This window comes from Monopterus albus, unplaced genomic scaffold (assembly GCF_001952655.1).
Source record: "Monopterus albus unplaced genomic scaffold, M_albus_1.0 scaffold316.1, whole genome shotgun sequence".
Lineage (NCBI taxonomy): Eukaryota > Metazoa > Chordata > Actinopteri > Synbranchiformes > Synbranchidae > Monopterus > Monopterus albus.
The window spans coordinates 390,930-403,347 of record NW_018128196.1 but is presented as its reverse complement, the minus strand read 5'-3'; the positions used below and the strand labels follow the sequence as shown (position 1 = coordinate 403,347).

At 45.0% G+C, this 12,418-nt stretch overlaps 1 protein-coding gene across 10 annotated transcripts in view; it reads left to right on the top strand.

The window, feature by feature from the left end:
* The first annotated feature begins 3,617 nt into the window (after nucleotides 1-3,617).
* Nucleotides 3,618-12,418, top strand: part of dlg1b (discs large MAGUK scaffold protein 1b) — an 85,000-nt gene continuing 76,199 nt past the window's right edge. For 7 of the 10 annotated variants that reach the window (XM_020623919.1, XM_020623918.1, XM_020623920.1 and 4 more), the window contains exons 1-2: nucleotides 3,619-4,619; nucleotides 5,897-6,028. In XM_020623919.1, the coding sequence (XP_020479575.1) occupies nucleotides 4,601-4,619; nucleotides 5,897-6,028 (151 nt within the window). In that variant the 5' untranslated portion in view covers nucleotides 3,619-4,600. Of the gene's footprint in view, nucleotides 4,620-5,896; nucleotides 6,029-12,418 lie in introns of all 10 variants that reach the window. The other 3 variants (XM_020623913.1, XM_020623912.1, XM_020623921.1) reach the window with 2 other exon arrangements.

Below are 12,418 nucleotides of genomic sequence, written 5' to 3'. Positions count from 1 at the left end.
ACAAACCCACAGGTTTCCCTTCAGCCTACCATCTCAATATACTTATCACAAAGTCTAAGCTGCATCACTGAAATGCAGTATCACCTCTGAAGGATCCTCCGCAGCCACACCAGCCGCTCATGGACCAGATATTTCAGTACCTTGTCATAGTCTTTGTCTGGGGGCTGACCAGTAAACCAGTCTGCAGTTCTTCAAACTCACATCCTCTCTCTCATATCACTCCTGCTGTAACCCCATTATATGGACTCGCTGATCATGTGATCTCAGTGGAGGAGCACAGACAAGGACCATCTGTCGGTTCAGAAACACTCTAAGCCTGCTGCTGTTTTCATCATCAGCCGGGTCAGCAGGGGCCCGGACGGGATTACCCAGCATGCTCCATGCCAGCACCTATCCATTCACCCATCTGTCCAAATTCCACTGCACTGATAAATATCTTTAAACAGTTTTGGTTTTTGGTTAAAATAAATAAATAAATAAATAAAAACATAAAAATTTTACTGAACAGTGTCGAACTTGTTCCCTGTGCAGTTTCACCTGTGTGTGTCCAGCACTGAGACACGTGGTGGACTCGTGTAGCCTAGCTCCACCATCTCCGGCTCTAGTAAACAAACCCCATCTCACTCTTGATTGGATTGCTGACTAGCTTGTTAGCTGACAAGCTCTGTAACTCGGACAGACCTGTGTTCTTCCAGGTCACCAATTTATAACAATCTCTCCAAGTCTCTTAATCGCATCCGTGTTTGCCTCATTTGTGTCTTTTCTCTTAGTCCCTCCCACATAAGATGCAAGGAAAAGATGTGAGGACAGAGGAACTGAGGAAACATTTTCAGAGACAGGAGATGTCCTTTCCTTTGATCGTGTCCAATCACCAACTGATTTTTGATAAAGGGGCGTGTTCATCTGTAACAGGCTTCAGTTAGGATGCGTTCGTCTCTTTTCTCCTCAGAGCAGGAATAAGAAATTTGTGATGTCCTTCAAGGTGGCAAATGGCCACAGCTTCCAGGTTGGGTGAGGATGAATCATTTCAGGGAACTGGGATGTGTCCATTGTGTATCTATCTCTGCAGAGGACACAGAGACTGGTACTGACAGTCCCTCACCCTCTGGAGGTGTTAAATCATAGAGGAATGTTTCCTAACAGTCCTTTAATTTCTCACCACATCTGGCAGGTTTACAGGTGCTATGTAGAGGAACTGCCACAGCAGGTCGACATAGACACGGCTCAGACGCTGCAAGCCAAAGATGTGGAGGGCAGGATTTGTCGTTCCATCTGCATCATGTCCTACAGTGTGTGAACTGGGCCCGAGCGCTGATGTCTGACACTGTAATGTGATTACTGTACATGTCATGTAGGTTTTCATCCCGATCTGCACAACATGTTCATAATTAATCTTGGCATAAATCTGAACTTTGGCAGCCTGAGCCTGTGACACATATTGCAACACACACGGCCACACTGTAAACAGACAAATACCAGGCTCAGACACTCGTCACAGGCATTAATGTGGCCAGCGTGGCTCTTATTTACATCACACAACCTCACATAAAAACCCGTTGGTGCGCAACTAAAATACAGCATAGAAGCACATAACACAGAAATACTCCTTAAAGGAGTAGTTCAAAGAAAATGTCCTTTGTCTACAGAGATAAAAAGGTGTCATTAGCATTAAAAAGGAGCTGCATCCCTGAATCAGACCACACCATTCAAATGTAAAACGAAACCTCACAAATAATCGTCGGTGGTAAAATTGTGTTGTTGTGGAGCTGCATCATCACACATGAACTGAGATTAGATGAACATTTAGCTCTGTGTATGAATGTTACTTTAATACAGCAGCAGCTGGTCTGTCGCTGAGCCAGGAACCAAAGAACCTAAACAAAACCTGATGTATTTCCTCTGGTAAAGGTGCTGCTTTCTAAGGAAAACTTCACAGTGTCAGGAAAGGTGCTTATTTACTTTCTTGAGTTGTATATGTTCGTGTTCATACTGCTCTCATGTCTGTACGGTGACTGCGAAGCTGCAGCCAGAAGAAAACAAGCATAAATTCACACCTTATTAATGCCGGCGTGATGGAAATAAGAGCAGGAGGGCATCACCTCTGATGGCAACACGTGTTGTGGTAAAAACAACCAAGTATGCCTCTCTAGGAAACCTCAGCTCCGTTTTCTCTGAGAGAAAACAAATTCTCTCTGTTTATGTATCCTGAAGCATTTGTGACTATTACACATTGATAACATCCACATCAGGTCTATACCACAAAGATCTAAATTACAAGAAGTAGGGGGCCATTGTCTGGTGACCAGTGCACTGAGTTCAGTGATTAACAAATATTTCCAAATATGCAAAGCAACCAAATGATCTTGTTAGCTCACTCTCCGTTTAGCAGGAGTCAGAGCGAGGTGAACTTCACTGGTAACCACCTGGGAACAACCTGCAAATGCTCTCTAATCAGAATGACGTGAGGTTTTCTGCCCTTCCAATTTAACCAGTGAACATGGTTTAGCTTTGTGTTACAGCACCTCTTCACTCTGTCCTGTTGTATTTCAGGGAAACCCGCTCTCTGTTGACCCCCTGATGGCATGAGAACGGAGCAGAGACTTTTCCTTCTCTACTCAAACATGACGCAATACGAGACTCAGGCAAGGCCATTCATTAAACATGAGCATCTAAAAATAAAGGCACACTCCTCTTGTTAATCTGGGCCAGAGCATCGGCACATGAGAGACAAAGAGAAAAAGAAGTGTTTCACACAGAGAGGAAGAGGAGGATGTTTCATCTTCGTGGTGACCAAAGGGTTTACTGCCTGACCTCAGACCTGATGGGGCCCTTCAAAGGAAATACACTACTCTGTATTATCAGTCATGCAGCTGGACAATGGTTACAACACCAGCAGGTCACAAAGATAATAAAACTCTCTTTGCAAACTAGTAAAACCATAAAGTTTTTGTCTTTTGATTATTTTTTTTATTATATAACGACAGTAGAAAGAAGCATACATCTGCAGAGGCTCATGTGACACAACAAAGACAATCTGCATATTAACAATAACAGAACTCCAGAGTGTTCTGCGTTTAACTAGCAATGAACAAGGGGCAGTATATTTTACAACCACTACAGCGACCTTGTCTCTGATAACTAAGGAGAAAAATATAAAGACAAGAAAGAACAAAAAATGTCTACCGACCCAAACCTAAGTCCGCACCGAAAAAACAGAAAAGTAAACTGACATAGTGTCAGTCCAGCTTGACAGGAGTCCAGTCTACAGTTTGGTTCTCTATGCCAAAGGAGACAAACGCATATGTTCTTCTTATTGTTAAAGCATTGCTATGTCTCCTGCCCTGTATAGCACTAGATCTACTGCTCAGGTCTCTGTTAAATGTTCCCAGAATGAAGTGTGAGCCAGGTAAAACGGCTTATTCTTGTCATGCACCCTGGCTGCAAAACACTGTTATCTTAGAAACATGGTACAGGCTTCTTCACAGCGCCCTGGAGGAAACACAGGTAGTTTTCCTGAGTTGCTTCTGTTCTTTTTCTTTATTCTTCCCCTTGTTTTCTTTGTTTTCTTCACTTTTACCTTCTCATATTTTTCTTTTGTATCCAGCTTTCAGCTCCTCTCCCTCTCTCTGCTTTTCCTTCCTCTCACACTTTCACCTTCCCTTTCTCCTAATCCAAACTTTTTTCCTCCATCCTGACCCTCCTCTTCCTCCTCCTCCCCCGTCTTGTAGGTGAGCAGCATGATTGGGCGGCAGGTTGGAGGGGTAGGCTTTTGGAAATCACATGGTTCACATTTCCAGCCCTGGGAGACGCCATTTTGGAGGAAAGTTTGGAATTTGTAAACCTGGAGAGGTGAAGGAGCAGGAGGTGAAGGAGGAAGAACAGGGACAGAGGAGGAGGTGGTGGAAAAACCCAAACAGCAAGCAGAAGAGGGATTTAGACTGAGAGAAGTTTGACACGGATGGACAACGCTGGTAATGAGTAGGATAAGTGAGCCTGGACCTGAGGTGTGCCACCAGCCTGGAAGTTTTTTATCTCGGTAATAACCACCAGAGCCCCGCAGCGGATCGCTTTCCTCCACCACAGTTGCAGCAGCGGTCAGCCTGTGCATGCGCCGCCTGCACGGAAACGGACTGGTTTTTACACGGACTTTGACACAGTTCCTCAAGGCTAGATTCACACTTTTTAACCAGCCGTGTGTCGCCACTGCGGTCAGCCTGCGCGGTGCACGGCGGGGCAGGGAGCCTCTCAGGCGGGGAACTACGGCGCGGAGAGTCGGTAACAGACGGAGCTGGTTCCGGGTTCCCGCTCGCTGTCGCTGGTATTAGTTTGAACCGGGTCTGGTGTTGTTTTGTCTTTTTCCCCGGAGAGTTGGAGCTGTTATTTTCGTTGGACGTGTCAGTCTCCCCTGACAGTTACTTTGGAGGTTTGTTTGGCTCGGAGCGGAACTTGGCGTTGTCGTGGACGGGTTTTCTTCAGCCCGACTTGGAGTGCTGACCGCCGTGTTTAACGGGCGGAATAACGAATAAAAACACTCGTGCTGTGTGGGGGTGTATGTGGCTGACACACAACTAGACCGAGCCGAGCCGAGCTAGACCCGACCATGCCCGTCAGAAAGAAAGGTAAGCTGCTTTCACTTCTCATGTAAACTAGCAAGCTAGCAGGGCTAGCCTGCTGGGGGGTACCAACAACACCTAAACAAACACGGACACACACGCAACTCCACCTAAACACACACCACACGCCCTGTGTGGCGTGGTCTTTCTGAGCCGAGCCGTGCCAGTCAGGTGAAGTGAGTTAAAGTAGGGCTAGCCGGTTAGCCGCGGTTGCTAACAAGTTGTAAATGGGGCACCTCGTCTGGAGACGAGCCCGGCCAGAAATAAACTCTAATATTAATAAAACATTTTGCATCCCTGAAGTAGACTAACAGGAAAATTTTGAAAAATATCCTCGTATAATTGCTATAGAGACAAACGTGTCTACTTTTACTTTTATCGTTGAAAAAAATGGAAATCTGCAAAGTGTCCAAGTACCAATAGTAACCTAATTATGTTTATAAAGGTAATAGCTAATAATTAGATTTTACCTCCCATATTGTCAGTACAATACCATGAGGACACAGTTTTGTTGAGTCTGTGAATTTTATTGTAATAGATATAATGAGTGGTGGAAGAAGTACTCAGATCCTTTACTGGACTACCTTTACTGTAGTAATACCACAGTGTACAAATACTCTGTTAAGAGTAAGAGTTCCCCATTCAAATTTTAAAGTGTCAGCATCCAAATCTACCTGAAGTACCAACAGTACCAGTACTCGTCCTGCAGAACGTCACTGTCTTGTATGTAATGTCTCTGATACTACTGGATCATAGTGACTAATGATTACTGTGTCCATCACTTTAATGCTGCAGCTGGTAAAGGTGGAGCTGATGGTAACTACCTTATATACTTATACTGTGAAGTGCTTTACATCCTGTTGGGTAGCTGGTGGATATCCCACCGGGATCAATAGAGTCTGATGGTTCTACAGGGTTTGGTTTGATTCATCTGATTCTGGAAAGGAACTGAAGTTATCAGGTACATGTAAACCTTTCCACTTAGCCTCTTTTTAGGCAAACCAAACTCCATTCATACTGGCTTTAAACCTGCCCACAGTCTTAAATCTTTTCCCATCTGGACTTTGAAGTGAGACTGCCCACTATGTGCACAGGGCCAGCAGAGCGCAGAGCTCAGTGCTGAGGGATTATTGCTGCAGACAGCAGCTGTGGCTCTGCCTGTCTGCACAGCTGAAGCTGCTGCCATCATGTCTCAGATCAGTTTCCATTAGACCCAGTATGAATCTGTTCTGCTTTGTCGTATCCCCCGCTCACCTCTGCTGCTTCCTCCTCCTGTGGTCCAGATGCACAGCGAGCCCTGCTGCTGCTGGAGGAGTACCGGGCCAAGCTGAACCACACAGAGGACCGGCAGCTCCGGCACTCTATCCAGAGGGTCATTGACATCTTCCAGAGCAACCTCTTCCAAGCTCTCATAGGTACAGTCGCCTCTTTCTGAATCCAGAATGCTTCACATATGGGACACCACACATCCTGCAGACAACCTGGGGCTCAGCTTTCTAGTCCTGGAAAGTCTAGAAATAATGACAAAATAGGTAAAAAAAATCCTGGAAAGCAAGGAGCCATCCTGCAAAGGTTTGATTAGGCTCTTAGACAAACTGTTAGTGCTTCAAAGCCACAAACTGTACAACATAATAGATCAGAAAATTATCATTTAATTAAAGAAAGCTGCATTTAAATATAACTGAAGTGTTTGTCCTGAAAGGGTTTGACTCAGGTGTCCCAGTAGCACAAATCATTTTAGTGAGATTGTGCTGTCATGCAGTAAAAACTTTTGGAAACTGGAGGAAACACAGAATTCAGATTTTTTTTTAAACCCGTCATCCAAAGACACTTTCTTCTATGACACACTCCTCTGTGACACATTAATATGTTTATGGGGCATGAATGGGATTCAAACCAGGAACAGCTCGACTGTTTGCACGTGTGAGGTTTGTGTTTCAGACACCTAGATAAACAGCCCACTATCCCACACAACATCCACAGGGATATGTTTCTGTCACTGAGCACAGAGTGAGGAACAGGCTGCCTCAGAAAACCGTCCTGACACGGTGACAGTAGTCAAAGAGTGCCAGTGATGTGCTGGGCAACCTTTTAGTCAAGGATTCATTTTCACTTAAATGCTGAATGTCCCTGTAAATAAACCAGGATATGGGCTTGTGTTGATGACTTCGTAAATTACTGAGAAGTGTGTGGGACTGACGACATGTTCTGTAATGCCACTGCTGATGTACAACCCCAAATCACTAAAAGTCAGGATGGTGTGTAAAATCAAAATGAAAAAGATAGGAAGGCATTTGGATCTGTCGCCCTCTACGGTGCAGAACATCATTACAAGATTTAAGGAATCTGGAGGGATTTCAGTGCGCAAAGGCTGAGGGCTGAGCCTGAGCTGGATGACCGAGCTCTCAGACGGTGCCGTATCAAGAATCGTCACTCTTCTATAAGCGATATAACCACGTGGGCTAAAGATGACTTTGGCTCACCTGTGTCAGGTGCTACAATACGTAGTTACAAACATAAATGCTGCTTAAAACTGTACTGTGCCAAAAGGAAGCCCTATGTCAACAGTGTGCAGGGGTCGACTGCTCTGGACTTGGAGGTGTCTGGGATGGACCATCACACAGTGGAAACGTGCACTGTGGTCAGACCAATCAGATTTTCAGGTCTTTTTTGGAAGGAATGGACACCGTGTGTTCCGGACCAAAGATGAAAAGGAAGGATATACTTTATTGCATGATGACCTGTGTCCAGTATGGAGTCGCCAGCCTTTCTGATAGCGCCTTCGATTCCTCTCTCTGACCATATGGCTGCGTTCCAGGGCTCAGCTGCTTGGTCAGCCAGAAAAGGGAGACCGGCAGCGGCCCTGGCGAGCGCTCCTGTGCAATGGAAAATACTTGGAGAAAGTCAAGTTTGTGTGCACTGAGGCTGCTGGGTGCAAATACAGTGTCTGAGCCCATGAAATAAACTAATGCTCTGCAATTACAAAGCCCCTTGGTGCTGGTGCTTGGTTGGTGGTGTACATGACTTTCAGTGTGGGATGGTTTGCAGCAGAGACACCTGGGGCCTATTTCAAGAAGGCGGTTTAACAAACTCAGAGTTCAAACCTGAACTCTGAGTTGACTTACTCAGAGTTGGACAACTCGGAGTTTTCGGTTTCAGAACAGCTGAAAAGAGTTGGTTTAATCAACTCTGAGTTGTCTGACTCAGAGTTAGGCGCGTGCCACGCGACTATAAAAAGCCCTGAACAATGGAGTGAAGAAATTACGAGTCACCATGGCAACAGGACCAAGCCAAAATAGGTCTGCGTTTTTCCCCGACAGAAATGGATGTGCTACTACAAGCATATAGTGACTACGAGCCCATATTCCGTAAGAGAAGCAACACGGTTGCAGCGGCGAAAGAGAGAGAGTTAGCTTGGGGGAAAATAGCTGCCCGAGTCAATGCGTAAGTTTACATTTTAATCATACAGTGGTCGGTGTAAGTAATTACTAAATAATGTTAGTAATGTGATTATTTGTCACTTGTAAAGTAAGGAATGGTTCTTAATTCGTCAATAATTTAATGAGTAACGTCAGTAATTGCATAAAATGCCGATTGTTGTACGAATTAAAAGTGCAGTTTTATGTCTACCCTTTCTTAAAATTCCTATTGTGGTTGATATGGGATTTGTAAGGTAATGAGTAATAGGTAATCCAATACGTCTTATGGAGAGTAATTATTACATTAATCAAAATACCTTTTTTAAAATGTACCCAAGACTGATGTAGTAATATAAGAATTGTATTTTATTTTTCATGTAGGTGCAATCCTGCAGGCATAAAAAGAACGTGGCAGCAGCTAAAAATGAAATATAAAAACATAATTCAAACAGGTAAGGCTTGATCATATCATGGGTGTAGACTACCTGACTCTACAAACATTTGACATATTAAATAACTAAATAGCCTGCAGAGTATAGCAGTGCAGCAGCATTTTCAACATGGGTGAAATGTTGTTTTCATACAATTAAATCATTTGACAACTACTCAGCCAACAGAAAGAAGGCAGAGGCCAGAAAAACTGGTGGAGGACCTGCACCACCACCACTGACACATGCAGAGGAGATGGCCCTCAGCCTGAGCACTGGAAAGCCAGTGGCTGAGGGAATTCCTGGAGGGAGTTCATCAGAACCAGTCACTCCCCAGGATACAAGTGCATTCATTACATGTAAGAGGCCTACCTATATATTCTATTTTTTACATAGGCTACTTTTGATATATCCATTTATTACACTCTGGGTTGGGTTTTTTTGTTGGTCTTAACAGATTCTGATGGTAATATCTGCCTTTTGGAGCCTCCTGTCACAGCAGAACCCCAGGCTGTTGTAAGTATCCTACTAAATAAAGCTTAAATTATGATAGGTAGTATTATAAAGTGTACTCTATTTTTTTTCCAGCAGGTTAGGTTCACAGAGTAATTTAGTAACTGACTCTGAGTTTAGATTACCTCTCTTTGTGAAACGGGTTTAACTTACCCCGCTTCACGGGTTTAAGTTACCTCCGTTTCTGAAACCGAAAACTCCGAGTTGCCCTCATTTCGGGGTTAACAAACTCTGAGTTTCGACAAAACCGCCTTCTTGAAATAGGCCCCTTAGTGCACAGTCTGACTCTTGTTTTCTGCTATCATCACAGCCACCGGTCTGTGGGGTAAACCACAGATTTAGTTCAGATTACAGTCAAACATCACTTGATACATGTCAGTAAACTGATCATGATTTAACAGGCCCCCCGGCCTCTCAGACCTCGCCATGTTTGTAGACCTGTGGGCATCGTGGCTACAACCGTCCTCATGTTTGTTTCTTTTATGTGTGCCGTCACAGCAGGGCGACGGGTCATAAAGTCTGTCGGTGTTGGCGTGACCGTCCAGGGGGCTGAGAGCACACAGCAGCAGCACGTGGCAGAGGGAGAGTTGGAGGGAATCTGCTGAATGTGCTGAGAGGATGAGAAAACAGCAGCTCATAAAGGGAAGGGTAGGCTGTTGTGACAGGAGAGGTCAGAGGTCAGGAGTGTTCACTTGGATGTGTTTGAAGTGGAGACTACCATCAGTAGGTCTGGTCAGGCTTCTGGTTCTGTCAGCCATGATGCAGGTTCATAGTCGTATACAGAAATGCTCCAAACAACAGAGCAACCTGAAATTTTGTTGCACTGTTAAAAAAAAAATAAAATAAATTTCCAGATCGACTCCATAAATTTTCCCATGTCACCGGGACATGTTTCTGTCTGATGACTCACTTTGGCCGTGTCCACGTCCCAGGCCTTAACTCTCAGCTCTGACCTTGTTGTGTCTCTGCTTCCCGTCCATGTGTGTCAGTGCCATGTACCCGGCTCCGGTGTGAACACCACTGAGCTCCTAAACTGCCACATGCACAGATGTAACTGAAATGTGAGCCACGTGCACAAGAATAACAACCAGGTGGTGTGTGCGATGGTCAAATGGCCCAGTTTCCTCCAAAACCACTGGGTTATGATATGTTCCTTCCAGTTTGGCCTGATCAGAAGTGTCTCCATAAACGTCCACCGCATGTGAAACATCCTGGTATCTCCACTGACCCCGTCACTGTCATCGCTCTCCTCCATGTTTATTGTTACCGGTCTGTGAGGGGCTGACGGCGAAGGATGGCGACAGGTTGTGTGTGGCTCCTTTTTGTGGGTTCAGGTGAAACAGAAGTCGCCCTGCAGGTTTCCAGCGCTCAGTGTTTGGGTGGCGTTTGTGTGGCCGGCTGCCAGCGCCAGCTAACGGGACCAGAGTAAACGGAGACACTGCTGCGGTGTTGATGGACGCCTGGCAGCCGGAATGTGCTTTGTTCTGTTTGAGTTTCCCAGGATTGACTGACTGACTCGTTTTCAGCTGCCTGACTGTGAAATGCAGCTCAGCAAACCCAGCCATCACGGGGTGAAGTGCATGAAATACGGTTTGACTTTTAGCCTAATGTTTTAACATTTCTGCAAGTAAAACATCTAGTCTCGAGAATTCATAGAGGTCTTAAATCTAGTGCAGCCAGACTCCATTCATCTGATGCAAAACAGGTTTTTGTTGTTGGTGTCGATCAAATAGCTGTGTGACTGTGCTCATTCTAATTTCAATTATTAAGTTGCTCAGAGGCAGTATTAAAGTCTCAGTAACAAGTTATTAAGGCAACTAAGGACAACAAGAATCTTTAAATAAGTGAAACATACAAACATCCTGGTAAGAAGAACCGTCTTGTCAGACAAAATCGAGCATCTGTTACTTTGATTTAAGATCTTTTGTTTTACTTAGATTGCACCTAAAACCTGAAGCTGACCTGACGTTTCCCTCATACTGGACCTTTACACCGACAGGCAGGCTCCCTTTAAATTGACGTCTGACACTGCCAAGGTGCAGTGCGTTCACACACACATAACTAAAAGGTTGGAGACCCTGTGTTCTAATTATGACTCCACGATCTTGTAATAACAAGATGATGTCCCAGTAACGGTGCAGGACTTGGAGCGCTGCAGAGCCCACCTGAGAATACCTGCAGTGGTTTGTAGAGTGAAGTTACATGAACAGATCTGGTGCCAGTGGCAGACTTAGACTGTTGTAAGTTCACTAGTATTTGGTTGTTTTTGTTCTTAGTTAACAGATTTGTAGTTTAAGGTTTTACATGTTGTCGTCTGGTTTAGTGTTGCGTGGCTGTTTCCTGTCATGCTGCATGAAACCTGTTCTTCTGCTGTTTCCAACGCTCTCTTGCAAAAGAGGTTGTGAACCTCAGCGGGACTTTGCCTGGTGAAGGCTAATTAAAAGTTAAAACTTTTTGAAAATGACCCAGATCTCTAATCTATAGATAAATACTGAATGTTAAATGTTCTCTGTGTACATTGTCTGTACAGTAGCCGTGTTGCTGGTGTCCCCCGGCTAGAGGCATCACCTCCACCAGCTGTTCCTCCATCAGCTGTATCAGGTCTCAGCTACATTTGGATGGAAACTTGCATGTTGTTCGACTTAACAGTGAGCTTTATTTTGGTGCTGCAGTGTTTCTTCATACTACTGTGACACGTACACATTCTCTCACTCTGTGTGTGTGTGTGTGTGTGCTTGTCATGCTCGCCCTGATGTCCCAGAATCTGAGTATCGCTGCTGAAAAATAGATTTCTGCCACACAGTTTTCAATCTGCAGCAGGCAGAGCACATTGTAATCCCTCTGTGGACACGACGATTACTCCAACTCCATAATCCCACCCCACCGCCACTGCTGATTTCCACAGGGAGAGAGCCGTGTGCCTCACTTAGTTTTTCTCCTCATTCTTTCAGTTCACTCTGGCCTGACTCCTCTCAGAGAAACAGATTTCAGATTTGAGATTCTGTCATCCTGCTCCTTGCACCGTGTCCGAGCTCTGCAGGTTTTCAGTGGCTCACACTTTTGACGTCCAAGGCCGAGGGTCAAAACCGACACTGCCCATAAAGATTAGTCAAACAAAGTGGTAAATTATCTGGTGTTTCATGTGTTAGGAGATTTGGTTCGTCAGTTTGAGACCCAGATATGTTGAATGTACAGTGATGGGTCACTGCTGCCCTCGTCATCACAAGCTGCAGCTGCTGTTTTTGCAGACTTTGCAAGTCAGTCGGCAAAAACCTTTTTGTTTCTCTGAGCGCCAGCTGTGGGTTTCCTCTTTGGCTCTGTGTTTCATTGGACGGAACATGCAGCTAACTGCCCGAGTGCAGGATGGAAAAGCTCTCACTGCCGTTACAGGCTGCATCAGCAGCCACCATGGCCTGTTTGGTAGTTCATGCCTCAAGTGTTTTGG